General features: G+C 37.3%; 3 protein-coding genes across 3 annotated transcripts in view; 2 read left to right on the top strand and 1 right to left on the bottom strand.

Annotated features, from left to right (window-relative positions):
* Positions 1 to 6116, top strand: part of me1 (malic enzyme 1, NADP(+)-dependent, cytosolic) — a 90343-nt gene extending 84227 nt beyond the window's left edge. The window contains exons 8-14 of the mRNA XM_084386052.1: positions 595 to 692; positions 1031 to 1144; positions 2208 to 2313; positions 2411 to 2553; positions 2648 to 2821; positions 5393 to 5491; positions 5579 to 6116. Coding sequence (XP_084242178.1) covers positions 595 to 692; positions 1031 to 1144; positions 2208 to 2313; positions 2411 to 2553; positions 2648 to 2821; positions 5393 to 5491; positions 5579 to 5746 — 902 coding nt within the window. The 3' untranslated portion in view covers positions 5747 to 6116. The remainder of the gene's footprint in view (positions 1 to 594; positions 693 to 1030; positions 1145 to 2207; positions 2314 to 2410; positions 2554 to 2647; positions 2822 to 5392; positions 5492 to 5578) is intronic.
* Positions 1 to 16739, bottom strand: part of cnr2 (cannabinoid receptor 2) — a 302290-nt gene that overhangs the window by 193247 nt on the left and 92304 nt on the right. The gene's annotated exons all lie outside the window — the stretch shown is intronic.
* Positions 6778 to 14841, top strand: mchr2 (melanin concentrating hormone receptor 2). The gene is made up of 6 exons (XM_084385082.1): positions 6778 to 6860; positions 9581 to 9957; positions 10783 to 10992; positions 12520 to 12714; positions 13222 to 13341; positions 14076 to 14841. Exons 1-6 carry the CDS (start codon positions 6834 to 6836, stop codon positions 14386 to 14388), a joined length of 1242 nt encoding a protein of 413 aa, XP_084241208.1. The 5' UTR covers positions 6778 to 6833; the 3' UTR covers positions 14389 to 14841.

The following is a 16739-nucleotide window of genomic DNA, read 5'->3' as shown; positions in this document are numbered from 1 at the left end:
TTAAACTCCTCTTATATTTATGGTTCGATAGCGAGACTGTGCTTATCTTGAGTCTATTCCACCTCTCTCATAAAAAAATCATTTTTTTTACATTATCATTGCAGACACATTCCAATCAGCAACTACAACATAATCTTATTGTTTGAAATTGAGTTTAACCATAGTTAACCATATGTGTCCACCTGAGTGTACCTGTTTATAGAAGTTTATATATATATAAATGGGCCATTCATAAATAATGTTTAGAATTCTCCAACTGCTATTATGCAATGTATGTAATTATTTTATTGAATGTGCATTGAAAGCAAGCTAGACTTCACTGAAGACAGCCACACTGCTGTACATTTAACAGACTCATCCCCAAATCAGCAGTTCTCTAGAGTTTTGAGTGGATTTCTATTAACAGCTGCTTATCTCACTCCTTTGACAATTCCTCCAGAAATTCACCTCCATATAAACTCCACCTTGGTGTCTAGAATTGAGTTTCCAGAGTTGAGTCTCAAGCCTCAGCTCCTACTTTTATGTCCAGTTTTTCTTCTTACCACAGAGATTAGATAAACTCAGTAAAAGATATTTGTGTTTCCTGTCCCGTAGGTACTGCCTCTGTGGCTGTGGCGGGACTGCTGGCTGCCCTTCGCATTACCATGAGCAAAATGTGCAACCATACCATCGTGTTTCAGGGTGCAGGGGAGGTGTGTGTGTGTGTGTGTGTGTGTGTGTGTGTGTGTGTGTGTGTGTGTGTGTGTGTGTGTGTCGGCTGCACAGATCCGCATTTAACTGTTTTCAATGCCAATTGTTCCAGACAGTGTTTTGATGGTGGCTAACCCATTTTAATTCATATGGTGGTTCATCTTGTCTGTCAATAAAACTATTTAAAAAATGTATGAAATTATTATTTTAAGATGTATGGAATGGATTGATTATGGAGTCAAGCTGTGAGATTTTTATTGAATTATTGTGAATTTGAGTTGGCCTTTTTGTGTATGTGAAATGCATATCTATTGATTTAACAGCATTTTTATGTTTTCAGGCTGCAATGGGCATAGCTGAGCTGATCATTATGGCGATGGAGAAGGAGGGGCTTCCTCGTGAGCAGTGTATAAAGAAAATCTGGATGGTGGACTCTAAAGGACTTATCGTCAAGGTGAGGTCATCATTAATGACAAGATATATTTACATCAGTGCTGACGTTCACTGATGAACTTTCAGAACTTTCAGAAGCTTAACAAATTGTTTGGCCATGTTAGATTAATAAAGACAATGAAGTCAGGGAGGTTGTGATAATGATACTTTCATCCAAGTGATCTGTGGTACACCAGTTGCTCTCCACCTCCCTGGAACTCCTTGGGAGTCAGAATCTTTCTCAAGGGCAGGATGGTGATGGAGGAGCTTTGTGATCTCTGCAGTTTTCTCATGCCTTGCTTCTTTCCGCTTCTCTGAAGCCTGGGGCTGTATCACTTAATGGCTCAGATCCTAAAGGGGAAGGCTGTCACCATTCGGATTAGATGCCGTTAAGCATGAAATAAAGGAAAATACTTTCCATTAACAGATTATTTTAATACATGCATATAAATATATGAAGATGATTTTAGCCTTGCAGTTAGTTTTATGTTAGGTTATTATTTATCTGACATAATAGTTTCTTATCCAAAGAACATGGGATTGTCTCTTTTTATTGGTTTAAATTAACACTAGTGTGTACTTTTTTTGTGTGTGTCTGACAAATAAGCCAAATCTAAAAATGTGAATTTGATCATTAAATAATAATATATCAAACCAAATGCCATGTGCTAGACCGTTTGATGCTGGATCTTTTGTCAGTGCTAACTTGTCACTTTTCTGTGATTATTTTGTATTAGTAGCTGTGTGAAGGCAGTTCCTTTCACTAAGGTGTAGGTGTAGTTTATTACATTAAATATGGATGAGTTCCACTAACATTTGACAGCCATAAACGGTATATATATATTGTCATTTATACTTTTAATGACAATGACATTTAGACTATTTTAAAGTGTGACATTTTTAAGTGTGTATATTTTAGACACTGAGCAATGTTTTTATTGCCCATCTGGCAGATCATACACACTTTGTTCTCTGTGTAGAGAATCTGTGTTCATTATGTGCGGTGAGTTGTGCTATCATATTTTCCTGATGTGCTTCAATTTTCTTTTTCTCTGTCAATTGTTATCTCTCTGTCCCCCATTAAGGGTAGGGATCACCTCACCCACGAGAAAATGAGGTTTGCGCACGAGCATGCACAAATGAAGAAGCTTGAGGATGTTGTGAAGGAGCTGAAACCCACTGCTTTAATTGGTATACATGTACTGTAAATAAATATATATACACTGCTGTTGCCCCAGCAGTCCCTATGAGAACTATTGGACTCAAATACTTCTCATCATCTCCACAGGGGTGGCAGCTATCACTGGTGCTTTCACAGAGGAGATAATCAAGGCAATGGCTTCCTTCAATAAGAGACCTATTATCTTCGCTCTAAGCAATCCCACCAGCAAGGCGGAGTGCACCGCTGAGCAGTGCTACACACTCACTGAGGTGCTTTTGAAGGAGTCGCATGTGTACATGTATGTCAGAAAATGAAAAATTTGGTTTAATTTTTGCTTCTTTTTTTGTTTGTTTAATATTGCAGGGAAGGGGGATCTTTGCAAGCGGGAGCCCCTTTGATCCGGTAACCCTTCCCGATGGCCGGAAGTTTTACCCCGGTCAGGGCAACAACGCTTATGTGTTCCCTGGAGTGGGGCTGGGGGTCACCGCTTGTGCGATGAGACACATCTCTGAGGAGATTTTCCTCATTACAGCTGAGGTGATCGAATCTCACTTGCTCTTTTCTGTCTACCTAAATCTGTTTATACAAAGTTATCTGTTTCTGGAAACTTTCTCTCTAATCAAATTTTTTTAATAGTAATCTGTTGTCTCCATCTTTCACTCTCTCTTTCTTAGGGCTGGCTATTAATACACAGTTCCTTTATCCAATGAACCTCTAACTGTACATTGCAAAAATATTCATAAAAAAAATTAACAGCAGGGCTCAAACTATGATTTTGTTTCTTTAATACAATTAAATAGTAGCAAACTTAAATATGGGTAAAAACGGCACATAACAGTAGCTGACAGTCTGATATTTATCATAACAGTTTTGGTGGGTAAAAACTTGCTTATTATCTGTCACAGCTCACTAAAGTTACACAAAATGGCACCAGCCAGATGAAAATTTTTTTCAACAAACACGTTTGGAACAAATTTATCTATGTACAATATAAGATTTTTATTTTGTTACAATATAAGACATATTTCCATATGTCTAGTGAGAGGAAACGGCTTGCATGCCCTGACATTTTGGATGCACATAAGGCTACGTTCACCTGACAACAATGTACTACTAAAAACGGAAAAGTTTTTCCTTTGCGTTTTCGCGAACAGACGACACCATTGTCAAAACAATCCACGTTTACACCGATCCGTGAAAATGACTAAAAACGCTGCATAATGCATGCTAGGCCAGTAGTTGGCGATGTTAATTTGTAAAGAAACACTACGCAATACTACATAACTACGTAATATGGAAACGCATGACCGTTTTCACAAATTTGCATTTTTGTAATTTACACTGAGACGATAACGGTATCCTATTCAAAAACTTGCACTTTGAATCCCGTTTATAAGTTTGCGTTTTCAGGCCCTCAAAATAGCTTTGTCGTGTAAATGAATGGCCAAAACTGCTGAATTGTGTTGTGAATTAAAACCTCCCACTTAATACAGCCATAGAAGCTGGCGTGACATAAAAAAAAAAAACTTTTAATTGCATCCAAAAGACATTTTTAAGGGTGAAAAATATATCATGAATATTAATGCATATGTATATCCATCCTTGCATTCATAATCAGAAAATAACTTTTTTTCCCAGCCCTACTTTTTCTGTCTCTCTGTATTTATATGCTCGTATTAAACCATAAAATCCCATTTCAGTATCCGAACATCTCCCATTTTATTGCTGCAAGCAATGTCATCTTGTATTTTACTGAACTTATCTGTCAAGATGTCCTCTGTGCTTCACCTGACATCAGCCAGACAGTGTTTTAGTCAGGTACTGTGAATGGTTGCATCAGACTGTGTAAACAAGAGAGCTTTTTTTGTATGTCAATGAACCACTGCCCTGTTATGCTGGAAGCATAAAAAGGTTAGCCAAGGCCTTACTCACCCGCACGTTAAATCAGCATGTGCCAATGAGGGAGATTTATCTCTTTAGAGCAGCTCAAAGTAGAATCATCTACTCAGAGCGTGAGCGGGATCACTTCTCCTGCAGTCTGTGGACCACTCCAGTGAAGCTGCTGTCTGGATATCTGAGCTTCAAACAGCATCCGGCAGCAGGGGGGAATGCTTAATATCTCTATCCCCGCTGGTCGTACTAGGCTTTTGTATATTTCAGTAAGTTATGGTTCTGTGCTATCAAGTCTCAGGAAGGTCTATAATCACTAACTGCAGCAACCCAATGTGACCTGAAATGACAAAGTGGTGAATAAAACAAACCATCTGAGAGCAATAGAGGGAGAAATTTATGTAAATAAAGCAACTAAGATAACGAGCAACCAGAACAATGGGCGACTGCAGCTGATGGTAGCTGAAGAATCTTCTTGTCTTTCTTGTGTAGTTCTAAATTGGAAAATGACAAAAGCTAATTGTGATTAATTATTCTGTGCTTGTTATTAGTGGTCAAGGTTGCAGTAACTCTAAATAGAGATAGAGATAAAAGGTTTGTTTGGGCTCTAGAAGTATTACAAAGAAAGCAATTATCTTGAGGGCAGCACAACATAGGACCACGACTGTGCTTTGGTTTTAGTTTAATTAAAGCTGCAAGACCTAGACCTTCTGGCTATTATTTATCCAAGAGACTTGTTATTCTGCATCACACAGCATCGTTTTAGTATTATTTATATAATAGAATGTATTCATATTTTGAATTCGCTTTTTATTTTCATTTAGTAATTTTCTTATGTAATATTTATATTTTATTTAAGATTTTTTGTTTTAAATGTTAGTCTTATTTTTAGTTAACAACACAGGCCAGAGGCCGGAAAAAAATCTAGCCAAAATAAATGGTTTAGTTATTGTTTTAGTCTCTTGTTTGTTTGTTTGTTTTGGGGGTATGGATCTGGCTGATCTCAGGCAAGAAAAAAAAAAAACACTTATTACTGCCTACACAATCCACGTATGTAAGCAGTGGGAAATCTGGGATGAATATTTAATGCAGGTCTATCAGAAAAACAAACAACGGAAGAATAATTAGGTTCATACTCTTTGTCCATGTACAAAAACTGTGTATATATTGTCCACACGTTAAGTCCATAATAATCACCAGTTTGTGCTGTGTTTATAGACTATAGCTGAACTGGTGACTGAGAAGGATCTTGCAGAGGGGCGTCTGTATCCTCCTCTCAAAAGCATCCAGGATGTTTCCTTCAAGCTGGCTGTTAAGGTGGGCTCGACTCCATAACATCTCAAGCCACAGCCGTGATTCATGCATGCCGCTATTTACTAATCATTTTTATGTGCATCGTGACAGATTGTGGAGTACGCCTATAAACACAAAATGGCAACACTGCACCCGGAGCCGCACGATAAAGAGGCTTTTGTTCGTTCGCTCATCTACAGCACAGACTACGACGAGTTCGCGGTGGACTCGTACGGCTGGCCTGAGAATGCCATGAACATCCAAACGTGCAAACTGTGACCACCCAAAATACACAGACCAGAATGAGATTTATAATATGACATTTCTGTTTTAAATGTGATTTCTTGACAGGATAATAATGATTATCTGCAAACAGTACTGTAAACCAAAAATAGCCTTAAATAAAATGTCATTTATTGTAATTTTGTGAGAGAGTATGTTCTTTATTACACTGTATGGAATTCTTTACAAATCACCATTGTCCATAAGTATGTACTTCAGGATGCATGAAGGGACATACAGCACTGCATGATCATTATACATATGAACATATCAACAGTCCTATAAAAAGAACTGTGCCTTATAAAGCCATTCCTTATCAAGCACCTTTCACTTCAATAAAAGTGATATCTGGCACCAGATTTATATCAAGATTTTTTTTCTCGTACACATTATTTTAACACCATAATCAATATTTCCATTGGAAATGAACAAATCCTGTAGCAGTTAGAAGCTGTTGAAGTGTTCGTCTTAAAAACAGGACTTAATGAGTCATCATGACTGCCAGCTGAGTGCTTTATTGAGGCTTTTATTATGCCATTTTTTTCTTATGTTTTACTGCTGATGATGTAAAGAAACAAAATTGTCTGAATTTTTTTTTTTTTTTATGTTTACATTTAAACCTGAAGAAGAAGTTTAAAGTCCCTTTAAAAAAGAGGCTGAATTTAAAGTTACTATGTAACTTTTTTTTTGTAACTGTCACTATGTTAAGTCTATTATACACGTGTTTGTATTTTATACCTAGTGAGATGGATTTCGCTGGAAATTGCGTACATACACTTGCCTGTGCATGTCTCGTCATATCTGTAAACAAAGGCTGTGTTCGAAAATGCCTCCTTTACCCTTAAATAAGACACTATTTGAGTGGCAAGCCATTTGTAGTAGTATCCGAAACCATAGTGGAGATTATCAAGTGCACTCATTCAATCCCGTAATGCATCACTATAATGAGTGTACAACTGATGTACGCTCAGCGGCTAGAGAATACCCATAATGCACTGTGAGGCAATTGTGTCGAATGAATTCCTGCGTCTGACCAGAAGATGGCGCCGACAACTGAATAATCCATCCATCCAAACCGCTGCCAATGTGGTTACAGCGTTATTTCAAACAGGTATAAACTCCTTTTAAATTGATAATTTGTTTAATTATGGTTTATACATTCTAGTATCCATGACAGGGTGCAAGATAAATATTTTCATTACTACTGGAGCTGCCAGTTTGCTAAGTTTCAAATGATTATTAAACAGCAAGAACAAACTATGCAAAAGTGGTAGTCCTTCCGGAACGCAGTGTCCGAATTCACTCACTCGATTTCATTTAAGTGAACTGTAGGCTAGTAGTCGGCTACTGTAGGGAATAGTGAGTGACTGAGGGTATAGGGGGCGATTTTGAACACAGCTAAAATTAGCTCCAGCTACTTTTACACATGTAGGTATGCTGTGGGAGTGGTATAGGTTATTTGTCAGAATGAGCGAGAAAGGTTGACATAGAGCATGTTAAATCTTGAACCTCTGACAATAACCCCGTGAAAAATAAAAATAAAAAATAAAAACCGGAACAGAGGAGAGGAGAGTCTTCTGGCAAAATGAGAACGCAATAGAGCTCTTAATAAAACAAGAATCAACATTTGCTTGGCTTTCCGGAGATGATGAGAACTGAGAGATTTGAAATCTATGCCGATTTGAAACTCAATATAGGGGTGGTGTGGCGCAATGGATAAGACAAATGCCTTTGGTGTGAGAGACCCGGGTTCGAATCCACTGTGAGACACCAATGTGTCCCTGAGCAAGACACTTAACCCCTAGTTGCTCCAGAGGCGTGCGACCTCTGACATATATATAGCAATTGTAAGTCGCTTTGGATAAAAGCGTCAGCTAAATGAATAAATGTAAATGTCAATAGATAATTTGTCATATGGTGCTCTCTAATAGAGTTCATAGTGAAGCATTATCTATAAGGGTCATTTCATTAGGCCTGTGTGGTGTTGTAGTGCTGTGCTGGAATTTATTTTCAAGGAAGTACCATGTCTATTAATGAGTAAAGCTACAGTAATGTCTTCAGCTGGTCAGCTTGAGATCCTTTCCATCTAAACTGGTTATATCTCTTAAGCCTAGTGAATGTTTTATCAGCAGTAGATATAACCATGCACAGTCACGCAGAGCCGAAGCACAACCAAAACAATGTTCTTCTACAAAATGCATACAGTTTTTGTTTTTTAAGTACTAGGGGGCCAAACGTTAGTGTAGCTTTAAGTTTCTAAAGTCACCCTTAATTTGTAGCCTTCCTAGTAATGGTTCACAGATTTTGGAACAAGGTCGATTACATTTGAATCGGACGCATTTATGTAATCGTACAAGCTGATGTGAGGTACAGGCTGGATGTTTTGTTACATGGTATTATATGCAAAGCTGTGGGGGGCAGTGTTCGCTTTTTTCTGTGTTTTGTTGATTTTGGTGGGGGGTTTTTTTGTGAAAACAAAGTTACTGAACAAAGTACCTTTAAAACAGGTAATTTCACTCTGTAATAGTATAAAAACATTTCATATCAAGTTCTGTATGCAATGTTTGTCAAGATTACGCTTTGATAACATTTGTCAAATTAGCAATAAAATCTGGCAACAACAGTATAATTCATTTGGTTTTTAACCTAATCAATCTACTGCACAGTGAAGCGTTCACTCTTTGCCCATCTCTAGCCCTATTTGGAAGGTCAAACAGAAGTCTCTGTACCTGCTGATCTAACCAGTACATGACTGCAGTAAAACTGGCTTTCCTCTCCAAACAGAGCACATTGTGTAATTTTCAAAGTCATCAAAGTAAACACTCCCCTTGTTACACACCACTGCAGATTGGCCAGATAATACAGATATACACTTTAATTAGTAAAAACATGTATCATTTGTTCATTTGATAGCATCTGTGCAGTGCAGGCCACTGAGTGTTTAATAAGAGAATCAGATCATTTCACTGCATTACCTTCACTGGGACTATATCTCAATTACTGCAATTTGTTGCACATTTAACCAAATGCTGAGATCTGGTGCTGCTGGAACATGCTGTTCCTTTAGGAGTACCCTCAAAAATTGTGGATTTCTGATGCATCATAATTCAATTTTAATTCAAGGCTGAATTCTTTAGCTGTACATTATATCATTCTCATAGGGTTTGCATAGAATCCCTCTAAGGATTCTAATATAAAAGGCTTTGATTAATTTTTTAATATTCTCAAAATAAGTCTGACTCTGCCTGTCATTTCATATGATCTGGCACAGTTATTTCTTCATTACATTGATATAATCTAGAATACTTATTTTTCAAAGCAAATTTTGAAATGGTAAAAGATGCTTTTTTTTGTTAGAGGAGAGTAGTTGTCTTTTTATGAGCTTTACTGTATGTATACTTTATGGCGCACTGATGTTGCACCATACAAGTGTAACCAAGGTAACAATACGTGAAAACTGCATGATAGCACCATTTGCTTTTCATTATTGCTCATTAATTTAAATAGGGACTATGGAGTGTGCTTATGATGGTAGTAGAACCATGCAAAGGAATATGATTAAATATTCTCAAATTTTTCTCATCCAAAAGAGTGATTTAACTGTGGTATGAGCACATTTTTCATAAATGGTAGGCTATTATTATTTTCATTTTTTTTGTAGTTCAAACAGAATTGCAGAATTACCAAGGTCATGGGTTCGATTGTCAGGGAATGTATGAAATGATCAAATGCAATATGAGCAAATTTGAATAAAACGTGTCAGACAAATGTAAAATATAAATTATTATATATCTTTCGAATGTCTTTATGTTTCCATTTGATGTTCACAAGGTGCTGCGCGCGCGCGGGTACGAGTGGAGACAACATGTGCGCATTGTCTGGTATGATGAGGATGCTGAAGCCCACGAGGACCTTCCATGGACGTACAACTACAGTACGGTTGATGTTACCGTATTTCAGCACATTCTCGTCTATCGGAATGAAACGCGAATGATGAACGCCATGGTGGAGTTGGAACCAGTTGTTTGGAACTTTACGCTCAAATTAGACAACGGCACGCGCGCTAATGAGACAGCAGCAGGATATCCAGCCGATGACTATTATAATATTGTTCACGTCACGGAAACCAAAATCCTTCCTGCATTTATTGGATTTCTGTGCTCCACTGGGCTTGTTGGAAATGTTCTTGTTTTGGTCACTATTTTAAGGTGGGTTTAAAGGAAAGAGTCACTATTTTGCTTCTGTTTTTAATTAAGTTATTTTGCATTTGTTTATATTATTTAAATACATTTACTTCATGGCATGTTAAACAAGTTATTGCTTATAGAATATATAAACTATTTCCTGAAAATCCCCAGGCATAATTTTACAATAACCTTGAATGGTGTATAGCCTATACATATGGTTTTCTCTTTCTACATAGATGAATGCCTGTGTAAAGGTAGTTAGTAAAGAAATATGCCAAATTCTTTAGTGAATAAAAATGAATGTGATCATAACGAATACTAAAGCATGTTTATGAAGGCTTAGGCTAAGAATTTAGAGTTGTTGGTTTTTTTAAAATCATTATTGAAAGGATGTAATTTGATTTGAAAGCTTGATTAACTGGATATAGCTTTATTAAAATAAGCATTAAATGTGAATTTGCCACTATATCCTACATTTAACATCTTGCTCATTGTTCATGCTATTAATTTTATATGACAAGAATAGATAATTTCATTTTATTTAAAAAAAACACAATCTCTGATTAAAGAAATATATTTTTTTTTTTACAATTTATTTATACCATGGTCTGTCTGAATACTCGATTCTGATTTGCTAGAGGAATTCCTCAGAGAATTTTCACTGTTTTGGTAGATGGATTCCCTCAGAAAATAGCCATGACCCATCCTCATACTCCTGTCACTCACTTATACCCCCTGTTTATTGCTGCTTGCAACTTGTCATGTTTCCCTCACATTTCCTGGTTGTTTCTTTAGCAGTTTCTCACCAAGGGACCACAACAAGTTCTTTCTTGTATATTTTTGTAGGTCAGCCAAAAAGACAGTCCCAGATGTATATATGGGAAACTTGGCTGTGGCCGACCTGGTCCACGTGACCGTCATGCCGTTCCTCATTCACCAGTGGGCTCGTGGGGGGCACTGGGTGTTCGGCAGCACCCTCTGCACGATCATCACCTCTCTTGATAACTGCAACCAGGTGGCGTGCGCTGCAGTCATGACCGCTATGAGTCTTGACAGGTACGTGATCAGTGAAATAACAGTGTATGAAAGGATATCATTAATTCCAGATAGCTTTATTAAAATAAACATAACATGTTTTTATTCATCAAATACAACAATGCACAATTGTTTTTCCACTACACATTTTACTTTTTTTTTATGTCCTAACCAAAATGCTTTTATTCTCTGGAATGCATTGATGCACTGTAGTGCATTCATAGACCCTGGGCTGGACTGGGACACAAATTCAGGCATCTCACACTCATCCAGGCCATCCCTATCACCCACAACAGCACATTTTTAAACCACGGACAACCCTATTTTTTTGTATGGCCATCACATACAAAAAGAGGTCTAAATCCTTAGGCTGGGGCGATGCTAAATAATTAAAGGTTCTCTCGAACTACACCTTCACTTCCTTTTTCCTTCTCCTCATTTTTCCTGATGTGTGTGTTTGTGTGTGTGTGTGTGTGTGTGCATGTTGAAGTGCCTTGAAACTCGCAGCCCGATGCTTCATTTCTTATTTAATCTCTTCTGAAAGCAACAGCTCAGGTTGAGTTCTTAGAAGAAGAGGAAAAGGAGATAGACAAATCTGAGGCAGACTGTCACATAGAGAAGTTGTTATAAGGGCTTTATCTATTTTTGAGTAACGAGATTTTGAGACAAAAGTTTGATTTCATATTTTGTTTTCTCTAGGCCTATGTTGGATTCTCAGTGAAGTTAATGACGAATAGTCACTGAATTGTTAGTTAGTGCTACATTTGATAAAGGTTCATCAGGTTTTGATTAAGCTTCTCCAAAGCTGGCTGTGGCTGGTAGTACAGTAATGTTTTTATGTAGCACATAAGTGCATTAGTGTTTCATTTAGAGCTGCTATACTGTAACATCACCACTAGAGGCCACTCTTACCACAATTATAGATCTACAAACAAACCAATTCTATGCTGATATACATACAGTATAATAAGGGTATTGCCTATTTTGTGCTTCTTTGGCTCAGTAAGGATGGTTTCTTGTTATATGAACGTAAAAAAAAAAAAAAATTCAAACCCTCATTTATTATTTTATTCATTCATTTATGCAAACCCTCTCAGAATTATAATGGATAATTTTGAGGAAGAACTTACTAGACCAGGAATGTGTTATTTCGACACGTAGCTGCGGTTGACGGTCCATGAACACCCTAATTTCTCGCAATGCATCTGCAGTAGACTCTGTTTCCTCCTTTGTTTTAAAGAGGTTTATTTGGGGGTTTGAGAAGATAACATTAATTAATTAATGCCGAAGCACATCTTGGCACAATATGATTTAACACCAAGCTCATTCCCAGCTGCTTTTTCTATCAGCAACAATATTGTCTGTCCTTTACTGTAAATGTCAGATCGTGTCTTCACCAGCAGAGTAATAGTGAATGGGAAACATTTAAAAATTTTGCCTCTCATAAATGTCAGCCAACTAATTACATGATAAAATGACACATTTTCAGTGTGAAAATACTCATAAGAGGGGTAAAATCTTTATTGTTTATTCATTTATGTGCTCCAGATACCTGGCCCTTGTACATCCTTTTCGCCTGTTGAGTCTCAGGACCAGATCCAGGACGATCCGAATTAACCTGTTTGTGTGGGCGGCCTCCTTCATCATGGTTCTGCCAGCCTGGGTTCATGCCAAAGTGATCCGCTTCAGAGACGGGCTGGAGAGCTGTTCCCTTAACCTGGTCTCTCATAAAGAGTTGCTCTGGTAAATGCTTCTGCTTGTGTACTTGTGCCTTCTGCACAGGTCTGATTATTCCCTCTCTCATAACCCCTTATTTTTATTGTCATAGTTTTAGAATTAGAATTTTGTTCTTCTGTCACTCTAGTGTCATCAAATATTCTATTGAAAAGTGCTAAGGGACAAATGCAGCAATAAATATGTGTTTTCGAGTGTGTCCCACAGAAATTTGCAACAAAGCCTTTTTTTTTTCTTTTTTTCTTTTTTTACATTTTAAGTTTTTTTTTATCTGCTGTGAAAGCTGTCATTCAACATAGTGGCACATAGGTTCATAGACACTCAAAAGCAACATAAAACCTTTTCAGTCTTTTCAGTCAGTATTTTTTCCACTTCCACCTTTATAGAAGGCTGATGCTCAGAGGAATCCATCCTTCTTGTTTAATTAAACTAAGTGAATTAAACTAAGAGAGGGGATATAAAGGCTTTAAAGCTTTTCTCTCACGACTGACATCGTGTGTCCTCATATATCTACAGGTACACACTCTACCAGACTGTGACTTCCTTCTTCCTGCCATTACCTCTGATTCTCATCTGCTACATACTGATCCTCTGCTACTCCTGGAGAATGTATCGCAAGAACAAAAAGGCTCACAGGTGAATTTAAAGTCATTACAGCCAGTGTGTGATATCAGACTGTCAAAGCTACAAATGTAATTGCTTTTGTTCTGGTTCCATTCGTTAATATTTAATTCGTCATCCATAAAGAGAATATCTCGTTTTTCTTGTGTGTTGTTGTCAGATGTAGCAGGTTGTCCCCTTTGAGAATGATCCTGCTCATGGAAATGTTTTCCTTTTAGATTGACAGTACATACTGATTTTATGGCTAAACCATTATTTATACTGTAAGAATTTTCTATTGAAAAAATCCTAGGTTCAATACAATGTTATCTTTTTTTTTTTTTACAATATTGCACTTAAGAGTGGACGTAAATGCGGAAACTGTAAAATGCCTTTTGCTGTGCATTGTTAATTTACATATTAAAGGGATAGTCCACCCAAAATTGAAAATTCTGTCAGCATATAATCACCCTCATGTCATTCCAAATCTGTATGCATTTCTTTTTTTCTGCTGAACACAAAGAAGTGGATTTGAAGAATGTTGATAACCAAATAGATTTTTGTTCATACAATTGAAGTCAATGGGAATAAAAGTCACACAGGTTTGGCATGACATGGGTGTGAGTAAATGATGACAGGATTTTTATTTTTCAGTGGACTATTCTTTTAACTGTAATGTTTAGATTAGAACATGTAACCACCATAAACCTGGATTTAGGGTTCGGCTAAATACTGTGCGACCCAAACCTGCATTCTCCGCTTTCTCTCAGGTATAACACCAGCCTGCCTCGGGAGCGTGTGGTCCGCCTCACTAAAATGGTCCTGGTTCTGGTAGCGGTGTTCCTGGTCAGTGTTGGGCCGTACCACATCTTGCAGCTGGTTAACCTGAGCGTACCTCGGCCCTCTTTAGCGTACCACACCTGCTACTACATGTCCGTGTGCCTGAGCTACGCCGCCAGCAGCATAAACCCCTTCATCTACATTCTGCTGAGCGGACACTTCCGCCACAGGCTGGTCTGTCGGGATACACCCAGCATGCCAAGTGTGGAACGGGAGATCCAGGCCCCCCGCTCCAGTTTTTAAGCTGAATTCACACTGGAACACAAATAGCACTGTAAACGGATGAAGCCTTTGTTGGTTTTATGCAAAGCACGTTAGGGAAACATTTCTATTTGTTTCGTTTTCTTAGATTTTATTTGTTGGGACTGGAGAGATTTCATATAGGAGGCATGGGGTGTTTGATATGTGCATGTATGCTTGTCTTGAACCTTTTATAGACCTATATTGTAAATGTGCTGTTATTTATTATTTTTTGTGGTGTCTTGGCTCCCTCTACTGTTTAGTTGTAGTAATTCACTCTTCGGCTTAAGTTGTTAAGCTCAAGTATCCATCCATCCATTACAAAAAATGCTGGGTTGTTTCAACACATCCATCCATCGTCCGATTCATCCATCCATCCATCCATCCAATCAGGCCTATTAACCTTCAAACTATCTTCAAAACTTAAAAAAAATCTTTAACAAGCCAACTTTCAAATTTCACTCTTCTACTTAAAATGAGTTAAATGCTATTTTTCTTAATTTTTTAATGCTGATTTTTTTTTCTTTTTCTTACATTCTTATTTGAATTGTAATTCTGCAGTTGATTCTGAGAAAAGATATTCTGAACTCTGCACAACCCTGCCTTTGATTAAAGGGTCAGTTTTGGCATTTGCAGATTGCATTAAATTGTGGTCAGAAGTCCTCGTCTCTGAAAAAAAAAAAAAATAAGAAGATGATTATGATAATTATAATAACTGTTTAGGGCATAAAATATACCTCATTGTGGTCTTTTACTATATAATATGTTTTCAGGTTTTAATCTTTATTGTGCTGTATGTGACATTTTTTATTATCTTGTGAAAGTTTTATTGTATTATCAATGGGTTTTTATTAATTTGGCATATTAGGAATGTGTTTAGTAAAGATTGCTTTGCACCGTACAGAATGTATCAATGTGAGCATGTTTTCATTCATCTTGTGTGAGTGCATAAAAAAAAGTTTCTGCCTTAATTTTTTAAGTACAGTCACCTTGGATGTTTAAGTAATTTGAACTGACTTAAAAAATGCTTGAAAATTGTGAGATTTCTAAACAATGCAAAAACATAAGTTGCCATAACATTTTACAGTGTATATTATCATTGTTACATACAAGCAAAATCAATATTGCTTGTGACAAAAGGTTGCTGTTGTGCAGAAATCCTTTAAGGGCATTTAGGATTGTCTGGTGTGTAAACTGGACATCACAATGAAGTGGCTGGCAGCTCTAAAGAGTGAGGTCACTGACCAGACAGGCAGAGATGCAGGGATCCGTTGGCACCCCAGCTCCCAGAGTGGAATCAATTCTCCAACCAGACCAGAGACAGACAGGGACCGGGACTGACCTAAAGCATGCCTGGCGGCAATGGCTGGAAACTCACCCCCATGCGCTCTCTCTCTCTCTATCTCTCTCTCACTTATACCTTCTATGGCCTAGTAAACCAGCCAGAGGCAAAATACCATCTAATGTGTTAAAATACTTGTCAATATTAGTGTTTCAGTGTCAACATAGCTTATTGAGACCATGCATTACAATAATACTATTCAATACAATAATATAAGTCACAAACTGCTATTGGCTTTGTCAGTGATTCCAGTGTATCAATAGAGATTCTGCCATAGGAAGGTTATTTTACCTTCTTTGTTTCTATCTCTGTTAAAGCACATTATACAAAGTCTTCGCCCCTGTATTTTCCGCATCACATCATTTTTCCCTTTCTCAAACTTTGAATCATCCTTCTGGTCTCTGAGCGTGGTGACTGACTACTGCTGCTATCTGACATTGTTTGACCTTGTTTGTGACTTGCTTCATATGGCACTGGCCTTGTTACTCACACCTCAACAGTTCGGCTGCCAGTTTGTGTCATGTTTTTCACACCAAGGCTTTTGTTTTTACATCTGTTATATTATTTTGACGGTTCATTAATTGTATGAGTTATTAAAATGTCTGATATTATGAGTATTTTCTTTTAATTTGTTACATTTTTTATTGCACAGTCAATTTTCCCTGAAATATTTATTTGTGGCACAATTATAAGTTGTATGATTGGTAGAAGAAGATTAGTAGAAAACTTTGTTCTGCAGTAGTGGAAGTGTACAGATGACAAGTGAAACCATTTTCCTTTATATTGTAAAACAGAAAATGCCTATAGCCTACATATACCCCCATCTCAAAAACATCAGCTGGACATACAATATAGACCTATCCCAAAAGTAGTTTAATTGTTCACCAGTAGAGGGCATGTGCTGACAATTTTCCCAGCTTAGAGTTTGCAGATGCTTTTTTTTTTTTTTAACGAGGCAAAATAGGCCTACGCAATATTTAGTGAATCAGTACATGTTTAGTCCTAGGCCTAA

Source organism: Rutilus rutilus, assembly GCF_951802725.1.
Source record: "Rutilus rutilus genome assembly, chromosome: 17".
NCBI lineage: Eukaryota > Metazoa > Chordata > Actinopteri > Cypriniformes > Leuciscidae > Rutilus > Rutilus rutilus.
Note: the sequence above shows the minus strand (reverse complement) of the source record. Positions and strands in the feature narration are given on the sequence as shown.

Excerpts from the sequence above, each read along its gene's own strand:
- mchr2 (XM_084385082.1), top strand. The coding sequence starts at position 6,834 with ATGTGGTTACAGCGTTATTTCAAACAG. Across the intron at positions 9,958-10,782 it reads GTTTTGGTCACTATTTTAAG|GTCAGCCAAAAAGACAGTCC; the intron begins GTGGGTTTAAAG and ends ATATTTTTGTAG. Across the intron at positions 12,715-13,221 it reads TCTCATAAAGAGTTGCTCTG|GTACACACTCTACCAGACTG; the intron begins GTAAATGCTTCT and ends ATATATCTACAG.